We start from the raw sequence: 19,710 nt of genomic DNA, 5'->3' as shown, positions 1-19,710 counted from the left end.
CTTTTCTCTCCTCTGCCGCTGCCCTCGAGGATCTTCCGTGATCTGACCACCGCCACCGATCTTTTTCCTGCACACTGGGGGGGGGGACTCCTTATTTCTTCACCCCACACCGGGTTTTGTCAAAAAAAAAATCCCGTTGGGGCTCTCAAAAAGAGCCCGAAAGTCCGTCGGAGCTGGAGCCACCGAAACGTGCAGCTTAGCTGAGCATCGCCGCAACAGGAAGTCCTCCCCACACAGACATGAGGAGAATGTGCAAACTCCACGCGGACAGTGACCTGGGGCCAGAATCAAACTTGGGTCCTCAGCGTCATGAGGCAGCAGTGCTAACCATTGCACCACTGTGCCGCCCTGGTATGACTCCAACCTGTGGAAAGTATTCCCCCTGTTGACTCTGTCAAATACTGCCTTGATGTTAAAGGCAGTCACTCTTGCCTCACCTCGAGATTATCTCTTTTGGCCATGTTTGGATCAAGAGAAACCCAAAATGAGTGTCGATGAGAATTAAATCTCATCCTTCATTTGTTTTTTTGTTTTTTAAAATATATTTATAAAGATTTTTTGACAACACAATTTTCTCCCTTTACAAACAATAACCACCCCCCATAACAAAATAACACTAAATCGCACTCTGAGAAAGATATATACATGGCAAAATGGTATATTTACATAGCTTTATACACTGGCTCTCGCCCGCACGTGCCAGTTTCCCCCACCCTCCATGTTATCTCCCGCTCATCCATCCCCTCAAACAGTCTCTCGTTTCACCCCAGGGTTGCTGCTGCTGCTGACCGGCCTTCCTCTAACGCTCCGCGAGGTAGTCTAGGAACGGTTGCCACCGCCTGTAGAACCCCTGCGCAGACCTTCTCAAGGCAAACTTAATCCTCTCCAACTTAATGAACCCAGCCATGTCGTTTATCCAGGCCTCCAGGCGAGGGGGCTTCGCCTCCTTCCACAATAACAAGATCCTTCGCCGGGCTACTAGGGACACAAAGGCCAGAATTCTGGCCTCTTTCGCCTCCTGCACTCCCGGCTCATCCACTACTCCGAATATTGCTAGCCCCCAGCTTGGCTTGACCCGGACTTTCACCACCTGAGATATTGCTCCCGCCACTCCTCTCCAGAACCCCTCCAGTGCCGGGCATGACCAAAACATATGGACATGGTTCGCCGGGCTCCCTGAACACCTTCCACATCTGTCCTCTACCCCAAAGAACCTACTTAACCTCGCCCCCGTCAAGTGCGCCCTGTGAACCACCTTAAATTGTATCAGGCTGAGCCTGGCACATGAGGAGGAGGAATTAACCCTACCCAGGGCGTCAGCCCACAAACCTTCCTCGATCTCCTCCCCCAGTTCCTCCTCCCATTTACCCTTCAACTCTTCTGCTAGGGCTTACCCCTCTTCTTTCATCTCTCGGTGTATTGCCGAAACCTTGCCCTCCCCGACCCATACACCCGAGATCACCCTGTCTTGAATTTCTTGTGCCGGGAGCAACGGGAATTCCCTGACCTGTCGCCTCACAAAAGCCCTCACCTGCATATACCTAAATGCATTTCCCGGGGGTAACTCAAACTTCTCCTCCAGTGCCCCTAGGCTCGCAAATGTCCCGTCAATGAACAGGTCCCCCATTCTTCTAATCCCCGCCCGATGCCAGCCCTGGAACCCCCTGTCCATCTTCCCCGGGACAAACCGGTGGTTACCGCTGATCGAGGACCACACCGAGGCTCCCACTGCACCCCTGTGCCGTCTCCACTGACCCCAGATCCTTAACGTTGCCGCCACCACCGGGCTCGTGGTATACTTTGATGGCGAGAACGGCAGCGGTGCCGTCACCAACGCCCCCAAGCTCGTTCCTTTACAGGACGCCATCTCCATCCTCTTCCATGCCGCCCCCTCTCCCTCCATAACCCACTTGCGGATCATCGCCACATTTGCTGCCCAGTAGTAGCTCCCTAGGTTTGGCAGCGCCAACCCTCCTCGGTCCCTACTGAGTTCCAGGAACCCTCTCCTTACCCTCGGGGTCTTATTCGCCCACACAAACCCCATAATACTCCTACTTACTCTCTTAAAAAAGCCCTTGGTAATCACGATGGGAAGGCACTGAAACACAAACAAAAACCTCGGAAGGACCACCATTTTGACCGACTGCACTCTACCCGTCAACGAAAGCGGCAACATGTCCCATCTTTTGAAGTCCGCCTCCATTTGGTCTACCAACCTCGTCAGATTCAATTTGTGTAGGGCCCCCCAACTCCTAGCTATCTGGATCCCCAGATACCGAAAATTCCCAGTCGCCCTCCTCAGCGGTAGGTCCCCTATCCCTCTTTCTTGGTCCCCTGCCTGTAATACAAAAAGCTCACTCTTCCCTACATTGAGCTTATAGCCCGAGAACTCCCCAAACTCCCTCAGAGTCTGCATGACCTCCACCATCCCCTCCATTGGGTCCGCCAAGTACAACAGCAGATCATCCGCGTATAGCGACACCCGATGCTCTTCTCCCCCGCGGACCACCCCCCTCCATTTATTAGACTTCCTCAGTGCTATGGCCAAGCGTTCAATCGCCAATGCAAACAACAGGGGGCACCCCTGCCTTGTTCCTCGGTACAGCCGAAAGTACTCCGACCTCCGCCGGTTCATCACCACACTCGCCACCGGGGCACTGTAAAGGAGCTTAACCCAGCTAATAAACCCTCCCCCGAACCCAAACCTACGCAACACCTCCCAGAGGTACTCCCACTCTACTCGGTCAAAGGCCTTTTCTGCGTCCATAGCTGCCACTATCTCCGCCTCTCCCTCCTCCGACGTCATCATTATCATGTTTAAGAGCCGCCGCACGTTAGTGTTTAATTGCCTGCCCTTTACGAATCCCGTCTGGTCCTCATGTATCACCCCCGGTACACAGTCCTCAATCCTCGTGGCCAGCACTTTTGCCAATAACTTAGCGTCCACATTGAGGAGCGAAATCGGCCTGTACGATCCACATTGCAGTGGGTCCTTGTCTCGCTTCAGAATCAAGGAAATTGTCGGCGGCAGGGTCCCCTCCTCTCTTGCCTCGTTAAAGGTCCTCACTAGTAGCGGGGCCAATAGGTCCACATACTTTCTATAGAACTCCACCGGGAACCCGTCCGGCCCCGGGGCCTTCGCCGCCTGCATACTCCCCAGACCCTTACTCAGCTCCTCCAACCCGATTGGTGCCCCCAAACCAGCTGCCTCTTGCTCCTCCACCCTCGGGAACCGCAGTTACTCTAGGAATCGTCTCATCCCATCTTCCCCCCCTCCCCCCCGGGGGGCGGGGATCTGTACAGCTCTTCATAGAAGGCCTTGAATACCTTGTTTATTTTCGTTGCACTCCGAACCATGGCTCCCCCTCCATCTTTGATTTCCCCTATTTCCCTCGCTGCCGTCCTCTTACGGAGCTGGTGTGCCAGCATCCGACTGGCCTTTTCCCCGTACTCGTAGGTCGCCCCCTGCGCCTTCCTCCACTGTGCCTCCGCCTTCCCCGTGGTCAACAGGTCAAACTCTGTCTGGAGCCGTCGCCTTTCCCCAAGTAATCTCTCCTCCGGGGCCTCTGCGTATCTCCTGTCCACTCGCAAAATCTCCCCCACTAACCTCTCCCTTTCCATGCCCTCTGTCTTCTCCCTATGAGCCCTGATGGAGATTAGCTCGCCCCTGATCACCGCCTTCAACGCCTCCCATACCACCCCCACTCGCACCTCCCCGTTGTCGTTGGCCTCCAAGTACCTTTCGATACACCCCCTCACCTTCCCACACACCACCTCATCTGCCAACAGTCCCACGTCCAGCCGCCACAGTGGGCGTTGGTCCCTCTCCTCTCCCAGCCCCATTTCCACCCAGTGCGGGGCATGGTCCGAAACGGCTATGGCCGAATACTCCATCCCCTCCACCCTTGGGATGAGCGCCCTACCCAGAACAAAGAAATCTATCCGGGAGTAGGCTTTGTGTACATGGGAGAAGAAAGAAAATTCCCTGGCCTGCTGTCTTACAAACCTCCATGGGTCCACTCCCCCCATCTGATCCATAAACCCCCTGAGCACCTTGGCCGCCGCCGGCATCTTTCCCATCCTTGATCTGGAGCGGTCCAGTGCTGGATCCAGCGCTGTATTGAAGTCCCCTCCCATTATCAGTCCTCCTACCTCCAGGTCCGGAATGCGCCCCAGCATGCGCTTCATGAATCCAGCATCGTCCCAGTTCGGGGCGTATACATTTACCAACACCACCCACGTCCCTTGCAACCTACCACTCACCATCACATATCTCCCTCCATTCTCCACTACGATAGTCTTGGCCTCAAATGACACATGCTTTCCCACCAGAATTGCCACCCCTCTATTTTTCGAGTCCAGTCCCGAGTGAAATACCTGATGTACCCATCCCCTTCTTAACCTAACCTGGTCCGCCACATTCAGGTGTGTCTCTTGGAGCATAGCCACGTCTGCCTTCAAGTGCGCGAACACTCGAGCCCTCTTCACCAGCCCATTCAGGCCCCTCATGTTCCACGTTATCAGCCGGATTGGAGGGGCTCTAACCCCCCCCCGCCAACTAGCCATCTCCTTTTCTGGGCCAGACCCGTGTCCGCGTCTCCCTCACCCTCCGGTCCCCCAGCCGGGGGACCTCCGTCCCGACCACCTCTTCTGTGTCCCATTCCCTTTCGGCCAGTGCAGCAGCAACCCTTTTCCCCCCCCCTTCCCGCTAGAACCCTGTCTAGCTTTTTTGATCCCCCATATCACTCCCGTAAGTCAGCTGACACCTGCTGACCCCGGCTTCCCCCGCCATCCCTTTGACCGCCCCCGTGTGGGAGTCTCCCCATCAATATACGTTCCTTCGTTCCCCTTCCCGCCATTCTTCCCGCGCGCGGGGGAAAAAAAACGCGCTTTCCAAAGCCTGCCCCGCCCCCTCTGGCGCAGCTCCTGTCGCGGCCTTGTCTCTCTCCCCCAGCCCATATAACATTCCCTCCGCGTGATTGACCCCCTATATACAACAACCATCGTACTTTAACCCTCAAACACCCCCCACCCTCACAAACCCTCAATTAGAGTCCAACTTTTCAGTTAGTATAAAGGTCAACGCCTCTTCGGGCGTTTCGAAGTAGTGGTGTTGGCCATTATGTGTAACCCACAGTCGCGCTGGCTGCAACATTCCAAATTTCACTCCTTTCCGATGCAGCACCACTTTGGCCCGGTTGAAACCCGCTCTCCGCTTCGCGACCTCCGCGCTCCAGTCTGGGTATATTCTGATCTCTGCGTTGTCCCACTTGCTGCCCTGCTCCTTCTTGGCCCATTTCAGGACCCTCTCTCTGTCCGTAAACCGGTGAAATCTCACCACCATCGCCCTTGGCGGCTCATTTGCCTTGGGCTTCCTCGTCAGCACTCGGTGCGCCCCTTCCAGCTCCAGCAATCCCGGGGGGGCCTCCGCGCCCATCAGCGCCCCGATCATTGTGCCCGCATATGCCGCGGCGTCAGCCCCCTCCACTCCTTCTGGGAGACCCAGGATCCTCAGATTATTCCTCCTCGACCTGTTCTCCAGGTCTTCGTGTCTTCCCGCCCACGTCTTGTGTAGCGCCTCGTGCCGCTCCACTTTCACCGCCAGGCCCAAGAGCTCGTCCTCATTCTCACTCACTTTGTCCTGGATCTTCACCTCGTGGGCTTTCTGGGTTGCCCCCAGTCCTTCAATTATTGCCAACATAGGCACCACCATCTCCTTACTCATCTCCTCGAAGCAGTGCTTGATGAATTCCTGCATCTCCTCTTTGTCCCCGGCCGCCACCATTTTGCTTGTTTTCCCTCTCTTCTCCCGCTGCTCCAATGCCACTTTTTTGGCCGTTTCGCTGCGGGTCCGGTCCATACAAGTTAGTAGGGGACCTCTCTCCTCACTTCCCCATGGGTTGGCTGTGAAAAAAGTTCCGTTGGGGCTCTTCTATCGAGCCTGAAAGTCCGTTTTCGCGGGAGCTGCCGAATCGTGCGGCTTAGCTCCGCATAGCCGCAACCGGAAGTCATCCTTCATTTGTTGACACAACTAAATGTAGCAAGTGAGAATTGTGTAAGACAACCTATGTTCAGTTTTATTCAGTGGCATAAGAAATAAAACTGGTGAAGTGATTCATTTGCAGCACTCAATTGGGATATAAACGAACAACATAGATTTACATAAACCGTCCATTGCCTATTGTAGGCACGTTACATTAGCTGTAGGAGATAACTCTGTATTGTCGTGCTAGAACCGGACTTTGGTGGAACTGGGACGTGGAGCTGCTTTAAAAGCCATTTTTTCAGTGACAAGAGTGATCAGCTACTGGTAGGGAAGTGGTAACTGATCATAAGACGTAGGAGCAGAAGTAAGCCATTCGGCCTCGAGTCTGCTCCGGCCATTCAATGAGATCATTCCTGATGTGAAATGATAATCATCAATTCCACATTCCCATCTTGTTCCATAACCCTTGATTCCCTTACTGATTAAAAAATCTGTCTATCTCAGTCTTGAACATACTTAATGACCCAGCCACTACTGCTCCCCGCAGGAAAGAATTCCACAGATTCATTGCCCCTCTGAGAGAAGAAATTCCTCCTCATCTCTGTCTTAAATGCACGCCCTTATCTGGACATTATCTCATTACTGTTTGTGGAACTTGGCTCTTTGCAAATTTACAGCTGTCTTTCCTGCATTGCAATAGTGACTATACTTCAAATGTACTCCATTGGCTGTCAAGCACTTTGGCACATCTGAGAGTGTGAAAGGCTCACTCTTTCATTAATTTGATTTTTCACACATCCACATTAGAAGTTTGTTGACCCACTTAGTACATTAGCAACCTATCCCATTGTGATATGAAACTTGACACAATCAAATATAAAAATAATTCAGAAATTAATTTGCATCTATGCAGGATAATGCTGCAAGTATGATGGATACATCTTATGCGAGGTGTAATGTTCTATAAATTACTTGTTTTTTAAAACAAAAATGGATTAAAGCAGTGATAATTCATTGATTTCAATCTGGGTTTTTGTTCTGGTTTGCACTCCAGATATTGAATTTTAACACGCCGCTGTGCAGCAATGCAATTTTGGATTTTATTTTCTTTGATTCATAATATTCTTCCTTGTCTGTTAAAGAAACAGTCTACACCAAGAAAGTAGTGTGACAGTTACATTTTAAAGAAGCCTTTGCTCTTGAAATAGTTGTGCGTTTCTATCAGCAGACCATTCTCCCAAGTCAAGTTATATTTTTGGATAGCTAACAGTGAAATGTAACCATTTCCTTTTTGTAGATCTATTTAGCAGGACATTCTTTCTGTCTGTCATTTATCCAGATTGGGTTGGATTGCCAAGCATACCTGCACTAATTATTATATTTTCCCCATGTTTGTTAAAATTAATGAGCAGAAGAAACATTTCAGTTTCCCCATATCCTGAATGTGGTAAAATCTACCGGGACTACTTTTCTATTCTTTTTAAATATATTTATTATTAATGTATTTGTTCGAACCATTCCTTTTCCAAAAAATAAGATTCTTTGAGTTGTCAATGTAGCCACTGATTCTTGTACCTGCATTATTAATTTAATTTTTCATGATGAGCTATGTGCAATATTGAAAAGGCATGTCAATACATTTACATATTCCCAAACCCAATATAGAACCTTGACCCCTCACCGCTCCCCACCCCAAAGTATTTTTGTTGAAACTATTTATAAAACAAAAAGGTTTTTAAAACATGTTGGCATCTTTAGTAATACCAATGATCTTCATCGGGTGAGACCATCACTTGGTTAGTTTAAAACTGAAACATATCGCTAAGTACAAACATATTTATAATGTGATTTGAAAGACCTGAAGCTCAGCATGATACTGGCACCAGTCCATCTGAACTTTTACCTACAAAAAGATTATACTGGTACATTATCGTATTGAACAGTAATCCCATATGGATGAAGTATAAATAGTAACAAAACAATGTTTGGTAAGATTTGGAATATATTATTTCCATGTGTCATGTATTGTATTGAATTATATGAAAACCTATATGGTTAGCACATCCCTCGAGATTTGCTGATCGAGTTACACCCACTGGTGGATTGGTCAATAAATAGAACATATTTTATATATCCCTCTGTGTATACTGTACTGTATTTTTGCAAGGAATTTTCAAAATTACCTTACTAACCTGCGTTACTGATTGTATTCTGCACAGTTTTCCTTCATCCAATAATATGAGGCAATTAATGATGTGTATATTGAACTGGTGTAATTCCTGACCAGGGTAAATAATTTGCTAATAGTTGAACATACTTTTTAATATCTTGAGATCTAATTTAGTATAAGGGAAATATTGCTTTGAATTAATATATTGCCATCTGTCGATGTATCTGAAAGGGGGACTGAGGGAACTTTGGCAATACCAGTAATGTATTTGTCACTATACCTCAAATACTTTATTGCAAAGGTTATGACATCTACGTTTGTCTTCCCAAAACCTCCATCCCCATGTAAACAATTTTGAATAATATGTGGTGAACCTCAAAAATAATTCAACCTCATGGATATATTTTATTTTATACCTGGCATATCTAAAGGAAAGAAGAAAATATATGATCCTGAAATATTGCAATTTCAAATTGATTATCGCTTTCTTAATAACTAGTTGATCTCCTGTAGCATTACATAGAACATGGAACATAGATCATACAGTGCAGAAGGAGGCCATTCAGCCCATCGAGTCTGCACTGACCCACTTAAGCCCTTACTTCCATCCTATCCCCGTAACCCAATAATCCCTCCTAACCTTTTTTGGTCACTAAGGGCAATTTATCATGGCCAATCCACCTAACCTGCACGTCTTTGGGCTGTGGGAGGAAACCGGAGCACCCAGAGGAAACCCACGCAGACACGGAGAGATGTGCAGACTCCGCACAGACAGTGACCCAGCAGGGAATCGAACCTAGGACCCTGGCGCTGTGAAGCCACAGTGCTAATCACTTGTGCTACTGTGCTGCCCCTATCACTTGTGCTACCATGCTGCCCTAATCACTTGTGCTACTGTGCTGCCCCAGTACCCATTGTACCCAGTAAATCAGAGGAACGACATCTCTCCCACATGTCTCTATCGTTATCATATTGCCGTTCACCTCTCTCACTGCTTGATTTTTTTCCTTTCGCTCCTCTTCTGCTTCTCTCCCTAACTTTGTTTTGCTTCTGTGTCTTCTTGCTGCCCCTTTCCTTTCAGATGGAGGATGTGGATGTTACATCAGAGAGAGGAACCACCAATGGCTGCAGGCAGCTTTTGGGTGAGAGTTGTGTGAAAAATATCCCTCAGCAGAGCAATTTCCATCCTCTACCGCAGACACATTCTCCTCATTGTCCACCCCCTCCCTTGCCTTCCCCACTCCTTCCTACCTGCCCGTCACTCCCATAACTGGTCATATCCTCTGATACTAAAATATTTTCTCAATCCTTCTATCGTTAACTACACTTATTCCACTGTCAGTTACTTCATATTTCTATCTTCTCCTCCCAACAAATCTTGTTAACTGCGGCCGCCCCCCCACCCGCCCGGAGGGTGCTGGAGATCTGAGGCTTCTCAAACTGTTTCCCATCCTCATTTACTCTACTTCCTCTCTCAACAATAGCTTGAAACAGGAGGGAACTGTCAGCTTGAGCAGGGGCAAAGCAGGAGTGCAGTTGATATTAACAGTGGGTGAGGGTTGTGCAACATTTAAAGCTTGGCTAGGAAGAGGGATACATTTAATATGTAAGATCAAAAAAAAATCATCTTAACATGATGAAAGGTTTACCTGGGGAAATCAGGATGCTGTTGGAGCTTTGGCAGAAGTTTCAATACAGTAAATGTATTTGAAACTGAAAATCAGAAGAAAAAAGTCTGAATTGTTTAAAGTGAATATTTTAATAGAAACAGCTTTCAGAAAAAGTAGACCATATATACTTGTACAGCACCAATATATGTAGTGACAACGTGGCGAATCTCTGACATGAAAGTATTCTTTCCTTTACGTTGAAGGTATAACTAGTCTGATAATGGGCTCGCCCATGCTCATGATTTCAGGGAGAGCTTCTGATTAAACTTGTCCCACATACTAAAATAATATATGGTAGTCATATTAGCTCCCTGTTTTACAATGCTAAATCCCATTCTGTTGAATAACCTGTGCCTTCCAGAAACTGCTACAGCAGTTTCAGTACAGTTCGACATGGTTAATGCTTCCTGTGGTATTGCTCAGAGGAAGTCAAACATTAGTGATGAGATTTTTATACCATTTAAAGCAGAATGAATTGTTCTTGTGCTAAGATGAGGCTGTATCCCTGAAAATTTACAATGTTGAATTACCCCTCAGGCTACAGGCCATATACCCAAAAACAGATGTCAGGTTTTCATGTTGTGATTGGTGAAGCTTTTATTTTTAAAGTCAACGGCTACAGACCTTTTGACTGCAGAATAAATAAAACCAATTTTACGGGTGGCGGAGCTTCCTTGTGCTTTCCTTTTTTTAAAAACATATTGGAAAAAACATAGCTAGAAATTAAGCACAATGCAGGCAATGGAAAGTATAAAACTTTATTCTAATAATTTCAGTGTGCAGACCAAATTGATTTGTGCAAAACCAAAAAGGATTTATTTCCATAAAGTTTAGTTTAAGGTACCATTAATTGTGTTCAAATTAGCAGGGGTTGATGATGTGTTGATGCATGAGGTTGTTTAAGCTTCTTCAGATATTTTGGAAATAGAGAAATATTATTGCAATATGTCACATAGATGCGCACCACAATTGGCTAAATCTAAACTTACTCTGGCTACTAGATATTTGATCCAAATACGCACTGAATTCCAGATTGCCAAATCATCTCTGTTACAGTCACTCCTGTTGTAGCAAACCTCTGACCCAAGTGTTTCTCTTTCATCTCTTTTTTCATTCCTCCACACAAGACCAATTACAAAGAAATTTCACCGACATAACTATATGTTTTAAAAATCGCAGAACTGTGTTCCAAAATAAATTTATTGGCTCAACTTTTCCCTGCTTTTGTTTTGATTGATTTACTGAATGAATATATGAGCTTTGGTATGAAATCTTTTGAAATTCTGTATATATAAATCAGCCAGTTTGTTGGAATTCCTTATCTTAAGACCATGAGACACAGGAGCAGAATTAGGCCACTCAGCCCATCGAGTCTGTTCCGCCATTCAATCATGGATGAAATTTTTCTCATCCCCATTCTCCTGCCTTCTCCCCATAACCCGTGATCCCCTTATTATTCAAGAACCTATCTATCTCTGTATTAAAGACACTCAGTGATTTGGCCTCCACAGCCTTCTGCAGCAGAGTTCCACAGATTCAACACCCTCTGGCTGAAGAAATTCCTCCTCATCTCTGTTTTAAAGGATCTTCCCTTTAGTCTGAGATTGTGTCCTTTGGTTCTAGTTTTTCCTGCAAGTGGAAACATCCTCTCCATGTCCACTCTATCCAGGCCTCGCAGAATCCTGTAAGCTTCAATAAGACCCCCCCCCCCCCTCATCCTTCTAAACTCCAGCGAGTACAGACCCAGAGTCCTCAACCATTCCTCGTACGACAAGCTTTTCATTCCAGGGAGCATTCTTGTGAACCTCCTCTGGACCATTTCCAAGGCCAGCACATCCTTCCTTAGACACAGGGCCCAAAACTGCTCTCAATACTCCAAATGGGGTCTGACCAGAGCCTTATACAGCCTCAGAAGTACATCCCTGATCTTGTATTCTAGCCCTCTCGACATGAATGCTAACATTGCATTTACCTTCTTAACTGCCAACTGAACCTGCATATTAACCTTAAGAGAATTGTGTACAAGGACTCCCAAGTCCCTTTGTGCTTCTGATTTTCTAAGCATTTCCCCATTTAGAAAATAGCCTATGGCTCCATTCCTCCTTCCAATGTGCATAACCTCACACTTTTCCACATTGTATTCCATCTGCCACTTCTTTGCCCAATCTCCTAACCTGTGCAAGTCCTTCTGCAGCCCTCCTGCTCCCTCAATACTACCTGTCCCTCTACAGATCTTTGTATCATCTGCAAACCTAGCAACTGCGCCTTCAGTTCCTTCTTCCAGATGTGCTGTTAGGTCATTTGGACATTCTGAATTCTCCCTCCATGTACCCGAACAGGCGCCGGAATGTGGTGACTAGGGGCTTTTCACAGTAACTTTATTGCAGTGTTAATGTAAGCCTACTTGTGACAATAAAGATGTTTATTATTATTAATGTAAATTGTGAAAAGTTGTGGTCCCAGCACCGACCCCTGAGGCACACCACTAGTCACCGTCTGCCATCCCGAAAAAGACCACTTTATCCCCACTCTCTGCCTTTTGCCAGTCAGCCAATCCTCTATCCATGCCAGGATCTTAACCCTTAACACCATGGGCTCTTAACGTGCTTAACAGTTTCCTATGCGCCACTTGTCAAAGGCCTTCCGGAAATCTAAGTAAATCACGTTCACTGGTTCTCCTTTCCCTAACTTCCTTGTTACCTCCTCAAAGATCTCTAATAGACTTGTCAATCATGACCTCCCCTTGACGAAGCAGTGCTGACTCAGTCCTTTAAGGACCTTTATCATGCACTTCCAAGTACTCCGCAATCTCTTCTTTAATAATGGATTCTAAAATCTTACCAGTAACCGAAGTCAGGCTAACCGGCCTATAATTTCCCATCTTCTGCCTCCCTCCTTGTTAAACAGCGGTGTTACATTAGCCACTTTCCTGTCCTCTGGGACCCTCCTATCTCCAGTGATTCCTGAAATATTCCTGGGCAGCACGGTAGCATTGTGGATAGCACAATTGCTTCACAGCTCCAAGGTCCCAGGTTCGATTCCGGCTTGGGTCACTGTCTGTGCGGAGTCTGCACGTTCTCCCCGTGTGTACGTGGGTTTCCTCCGGGTGCTCCGGTTTCCTCCCACAGTCCAAAGATGTGCAGGTTAGGTGGATTGGCCATGATAAATTGCCCATGGTGTCCAAAATTGCCCTTAGTGTTGGTTGGGGTTGCTGGGTTATGGGAATAGGGTGGAGGTGTTGACGTTGTGTAGGGTGCTCTTTCCAAGAGCCGGTGCAGACTCGATGGGCCGAATGGCCTCCTTTTGCACTGTAAATTCTATGAAATTATCTCCTCAGCTATCTCTTTTAAAACCCTGGGGTGTAGTCCATCCAGTCCACGTATCCAAACCCAGGACGAGATCTTGCAACTGTTCACGCCAGCAGGATTTTCTGGTCCTGCCGACGGTACAACCCCACAGATTTCCTGGCTGTGTGGGGCAGATTCAGCCAACTGCAGGTCACCTCTCACCACAGGGAGGCCAAAGAATCTTATCCATAATTGAGAAACTACATTCTAATTTATTGGGATTAAACTACTGCAGTCATTTTGGTGTAAAACAATGTATATAAGAATCCCATCTGCTAAGATACAGAGATTGAATATTAAAGAGGAATTCCAACCCATTTGAACAGAATACTTGAACAGCTTTTCTCTATTATGGTGATCAGAAGACTTCAACTAACTATAAAGTTGACTGCAAGCTACTTCAGTAAATGTAATTTTAAACCGACTTAACATAACTACAGCAGTGAAATTCTTTGGGGTATACATTTGAGAATCTATTTGTCTATCTAAATGGTACAGTGGAGCTTAATTAATGCACATTGTTCAATTTTATATAGTTTGTGTCCTAAATAGATTCCACTCAGCATATTTAAGCAGAACCGCATATGCCCCCTGCTGTTTGCACCTCTGGTAACAGTAAGATATGTTTCATAGCCAACAGGGGGCAGCAGGGGGCAGCAGTAATTTTGAATGACAACATCAGGATATCACCAAAACTGATGAGGGATAGTTTTTGATCTGTGCAAAAGATCATTTTAAAGATACCATACATATTTTCAGTTTTGAATTCCTGGAATGACTCTACTATTTCAAATGCAGAAACTGAGAATATGTGATTTTTATTTCTTTGGGAGGTGGAAAATCCATGTTGTTTTTTTTTAAAAAAAAGAACTATAAAGAACTTATTAATGCCAACTTTGCGCTTTTACAGAAACGGCCCCTTTAATGTGCTCCTCTCCTCCAACACATTATTAACTTTACCACAGGTACCATTGCTTTCAATTACACATTTCAGGCATATTCTGTTCAATTGTTTAGAACCGTATCTATCACTTTGGGGAATATTGTGAACAAAATGGCAATATATATTTTATGACTAAAAATACAATTAAAGGCATGTGCATGTCGCCTAGATTTACTTTAAGAGCATTCAGCAATAATGCACAATAATGATTGTTAGGGGAAAAACATTTTAATATGCTGATATGATTTCTTTGGCTTAGTCACAAAGTGATAGTGACTGCCTTTAGCTCCTGTGCCAAAGTGATAGTGACTGCCTTAAGTGTGAGCAGAAAACTTTCTTTCATAGCCACTATAAATTGACATTACTGTCTAGCATACAAATGCTTAGAACATTTATTGTAAAGTCCACAATGTACTTTTAGTGGCAATGTTAGTCTATTTAAAACAAACTGGTTAACACCAGTTAAAATAGCGGAGAGAGGTACGTGGTTTGCGTTTTCTCAAGAATCTCCCACTATGGTCATCCGTTACACTGTCCCTTAAGTGGGCACTTCATCCTCCAGGAACTATTCTATTCAGCTTCCATTGGATTTATTTCATTTTAATTTCCTAGCTGGGCAATGTCTAATTCCAGAACTGATTTTCGCTGTAGGGGTAACACTGTAGATTCCTTCTCTCTAGCTCTAATCTGGCCAAACCACTGTCCACGGTGGCTTATGTACACAATACTGGCATTAAGAGACTCTGGTGTGGCCCTCCACATCTGAGATACTGTTCTCGGCCATAACACTGTGGAAATATGGGAACAATCTTGACGTTGTAAAAGCATAGTTTGATCCGTTTACCAATATGAAAGCAGTCAAATCACTTGATCAAATGAGAGCTTTGCAATTCACTATATTTGCCTGTTGTCCTTTGCATATCACATCAAATGTTTATTATTTTCATTGTTGTCACACTCTTTTTTTTACTCCACCCCAGAGATGAGTTTACTGGTTTATTTGTGTAGAAAGGGAAAAATGTCAGGGATAAAAGATATTAATGTAGTAACTGTTACAACTCTGTAAAGACTGATAATTCAAAGTTGGTTAACAGTTGAAAGAATGACATGTCAACATTTTACGTTTTAAAACTTTTACTGTTACAAATTACTGAAACCACTATTGGCTAAACACTTTTATTTTTGTAGGCAACTTATTTTTTTTATAAATTTAGAGCATCCAATTATTTTTTTCCAATCAAGGTGCAATTTAACGTGGCCAATCCACCTACCCTCTGCACATCTTTGGGTTGTGGGGGCGAAATCCACACACACACGGGGAGAATGTGCAAACTCCACATGGATAGTGACCTGGGACCGAACCTGGGACCTCAGTGCCGTGTGGCAGCAGTGCTAATGACTGCACCACCGTGCTGCCCCAATAACTTATGCTTTAAATTACAGTAAAGGAGATTGCCCATTTAAGCTTTAGAACGACCAAAAATCTCCGACTATGATCATGCGTTACACTGTCCCTTAAGTAGACACTTCATCCTCCAGGAACCATTCTAAAATAATTCTCAGCTCCCAATGGATTGCTTTCTTTTTAATTTCCTAGCTGGGTAATGTCTAATCCCAGAACTGATTTTCTCTGTAGAATTATACTGTAAATTCCTTCCCTCTAGCTCCAAGCTAAGCAAATCTTCCAGCCTCCTTTTAATCCTCACAAACTCAATCTTCATGCGAACCTATGAATTAGGAGGTAAAGTAGGCCACTCCGTCACTTGAGCCTGTTCCATCATTCAATAAGATCATGGTTGATCTGAGTGTGAGCACTCACAAACGTTCTGCGTGGTAAACAATAGAGTCAGCATTTTCTCTCCATCGGGCGCAATCCTGTTTGCTTTAATCACTTGCCCTCTACTTCTCAGATGGCTGCAGAGCACACAAGACAACAATTGAAACTGCTGTCTGTGATATTCGTAATTATATGCGGAAGTTTGTAACTTAATTTCAAAAATGGCGTCATCTACCTACTTCGCCATAGCAACAGGAGACACATCCACTTTTGAAGTATTGAAGTAGAAATGGTGATTCGTGGGGGGGAGGATTTTCTGCTGGAGTTTGCCACAGGCAAAAATAGCGATGTCAGCAGAAAATCTCATGACCGGTTAAACGAGAATCACGGCAGCAAGATCTTATTCTGTGATTTTCCCTGCACTCACCGGTGACATAATAAGGTTCCCTCATTTAAATCTATTTTAATTAATTTACATATACCTAAAGACTTCCCACCATATTGGGGGGAGAGGGTATTGTTTAACCCAGGTTGGAGTGCCCTCCGAAAATGGTGCTCTGATCTCTGTGGAGCCGGTGTGTGCTGCCTCGATTAGGCCCTGCCCACCAGCCTGACAGCAAAAACCACACCCCAGATTTTCTGTGCACAGAGTGCCAGAGAATTGAGAGAGAAAACTTATACACCCATTTTCTCATCCCAGCCAACACTTCAGAGTGGAAGATTCCGCCCAGTACCTTTGAACCCCAAATCCTTTCCATCTTAGAAGTACCTGGATAGGTTGCAGTACCATTGTTTACAAATCCGTATCTATACCACCTTTCAGGAACTTTGGGAAACTCAGAGTCTAGTCATGATATACTTCAGAATTGTGATCATTGGCCCCCAAGCATAAATATCTTGCATCCTATTTTCAACAAAACAATCTAAGCCGTCCTTTGACCGCTAACAACCAAACCACCCAGGCTTACTGTCAGACAGACCTCAGAACAGGTCACATGGCCTCTTTTATTTACTTTATGTTTAAAGATACAGGGCAGGATATTTCTAGCCCTTCCTGCCGGCAGGATCTTCCAGTCTGCCGTAGTCAATCTCTCGCCACTGGGGATGCCATGCAAAATCCCATTGACCAGAGGATCCCACCAGCAGTCAATGGTTCGCTGCATCTGCTGCGGAAAATTTCGCTGACAGTCCCAAATGTTATAAGTCTAAAAGATACAGTTCTACAACATAATATTTTAAACATCACAAGCGTAATTTAACTGTTCGAAGAAGTATTGTTGATTTATATTGGATTGAGCCACCTCTGGCTTCAGTTTACCATTGTATTTATATCTTTAACCTGGTTTTATTTATTTCTATAGTGTATCAGAGGAAGGAAAGCATCACTGGAAGAACTACAGGTTGTCCATTCGGAGCAGCATGCATTACTTTATGGCACAAACCCATTGAATCGACAGAAGCTTGACAGTAAGAAACTGCTAGGTACAGTGCAGTTCACTCCTCTTTACCTTTTGATGCAGCATTCCAAAAGTAGCTATTATATCCCAGACATTGGCAATGACATAACATTAGTAAACAATAAAATAAAAGATGAAAAATTCCCCAAACCTTTTTATTTATTCTTTCCTTTGCAATAGTTTCGATGCTTAACAGATAACAACAGTATTTGATTCCGAAGTCTTAAGTTCTGTAATTTGCCTGTTTGTTTTAAAGGGTTTCTGAGGAGCTACCTGCACTTAATGGATGTTCTTTTTTATGCATGTCACGTTGTCCTTACTTATTTTAAATGTAATCCAGCTGGGTTGCATTAAAAGAATATGATCTTCCTGTGGGGAACTGAACCCTTAACCCTTTAACCTGCTAGCAAGTCGAGAACTAGCATTCTCACTGGGCTGGGAAATGTCAACTCATACATTGTCTCTGAAACAATCACTAAACTTACAGTAATAAAGCTTTGTTATATTACTTTATTACTTAAGTTTAATTTACATTACCATTTAAAGTGAACAGTTTAACTAAGATGTAATGAAGTACCATTCTCCCATTTTCCCATTGATTTCCTTTCTTTCCAATTTCTTGATTGGAATGCTTGATTTCCAATTTCTTACTGCATTCTGTTTTTTTATTATTTCAACTTTAATTTTATTTTCCTCTCTTTAAAATTATAAAAGTACTTGTTGTTGCCACAGCTACATTTTGGCAATGGACACAACTTGCAAAAAGAAGTTGCTGTTTGACTAGCTGTAAAGACAGACCTAAAAGCCAGTCTCAGCCAGTCAGAAACCAACAATGTATAAAGTTTGACAGGACCAAAGGGTTGCTAGAAGGTGAGTAAAAGAGTCTGTGGCCTTCAGGGCCTGAATGTGCCCAGACAACTAAGTTCACCTATGATGTTGTAAACTATAAACCAACAACTATTTTCCCAATTTTCATATGCTGAAAATATTGTCTTTTTTCAACAAAAGTAATCAATTGCAGGATATTTTTCTTTGAGCTGTTTCTATAATTTAATACCTTTTTCAACATAATATCACCTTTTATTGTATGCAGAATCAAGTGCTTCAGGGACTGGCCACAAAACAGCTATAACAACTTATATTTATGTTCCACCATTAATGTAATAAAACATCCCAAGTTGCTTTACAGGAGTGCAGAAAGCAAAATTTGACACCAAGCCACTTAAGGTGATATTAAGGCAGATGACCAAAAAGCTTGGCCAAAGCGGTAGATTTGATCCTAAAGCGGGACAAGGACCCACTGCAATGTGGATAGTACAGGCTGATCCCGCTCCTCAATGTGGATGCAAAGTTGCTGGCATAAGTGCTGGCCACGAGGATCGAGGACTGTGTCCCGGGGGTAATCCACGAGGACCAGACGGGATTTGTAAAGGGCAGGCAACTAAACACCAATGTGCGGCGGCTCTTAAACGTGATAATGATGCCATCGGAGGAGGGAGAGATGGAGATAGTGGCAGCTATGGACGCGGAGAAAGCCTTTGACCGAGTAGAGTGGGAGTACCTCTGGGAGGTGCTGCGTAGGTTTGGGTTCGGGGTAGGGTTTATCAATTGGGTTAAACTCCTTTACAGAGCCCCGATGGCGAGTGTAGTGACGAACCGGCAGAGGTCGGAGTACTTTCGACTGTACCGAGGGACGAGGCAGGGGTGCCCCCTGTCTCCCCTGTTGTTCGCATTGGCGATCGAACCATTGGCCATGTCATTGAGGGAGTCTAATAAATGGAGGGGGGTGGTCCGAGGGGGAGAAGAGCATCGGGTGTCGCTATATGCAGATGACCTGTTGCTGTACGTGGCGGATCCAATGGAGGGGATTGTGGAGGTCATGCAGACTCTAAGGGAGTTTGGGGAGTTTTCGGGCTATAAGCTCAATGTAGGGAAGAGTGAGCTCTTTGTATTACAGGCGGGAGACCAAGAAAGAGGGATAGGGGGAGGGGAGCTTTCGGTATCTGGGGATCCAGATAGCCCAGGAGTTGGGGGACCCTACATAAATTGAATCTGACGAGGTTGGTAGACCAAATGGAGGCGGACTCCAAAAGATGGGACATGTTGCCGCTTTCGTTGGCGGGTAGAGTGCAGTCGGTCAAAATGGTGGTCCTTCGTATTTAAGTTTTTACATTAGTTTGAAAAACATTTCAAATGGCTACAAAATTGATACAAAAATGTTAAATTTTGACTTCCAACATTCAGATTCACGTTTGCAGTTAAACTTTGTGATGCAATTCATTTAAGTAAAATGCAACCCTTATGAAAAGCACTTTCAGCACCTACTGCACTAAATATTTTTGCTTCTCATACTTGTTTAA

General features: G+C 45.0%; 1 protein-coding gene across 1 annotated transcript in view; it reads left to right on the top strand.

Annotated features, from left to right (window-relative positions):
* Nucleotides 1-19,710, top strand: part of LOC140407090 (histone deacetylase 4-like) — a 111,874-nt gene that overhangs the window by 13,287 nt on the left and 78,877 nt on the right. Inside the window, exon 3 of the mRNA XM_072494825.1 lies at nt 17,255-17,375. Coding sequence (XP_072350926.1) covers nt 17,255-17,375 — 121 coding nt within the window. The remainder of the gene's footprint in view (nt 1-17,254; nt 17,376-19,710) is intronic.

Source organism: Scyliorhinus torazame, chromosome 2 (assembly GCF_047496885.1).
Source record: "Scyliorhinus torazame isolate Kashiwa2021f chromosome 2, sScyTor2.1, whole genome shotgun sequence".
NCBI classification, from domain to species: domain Eukaryota; kingdom Metazoa; phylum Chordata; class Chondrichthyes; order Carcharhiniformes; family Scyliorhinidae; genus Scyliorhinus; species Scyliorhinus torazame.
This window is presented reverse-complemented; position numbering and strand designations above follow the sequence as displayed.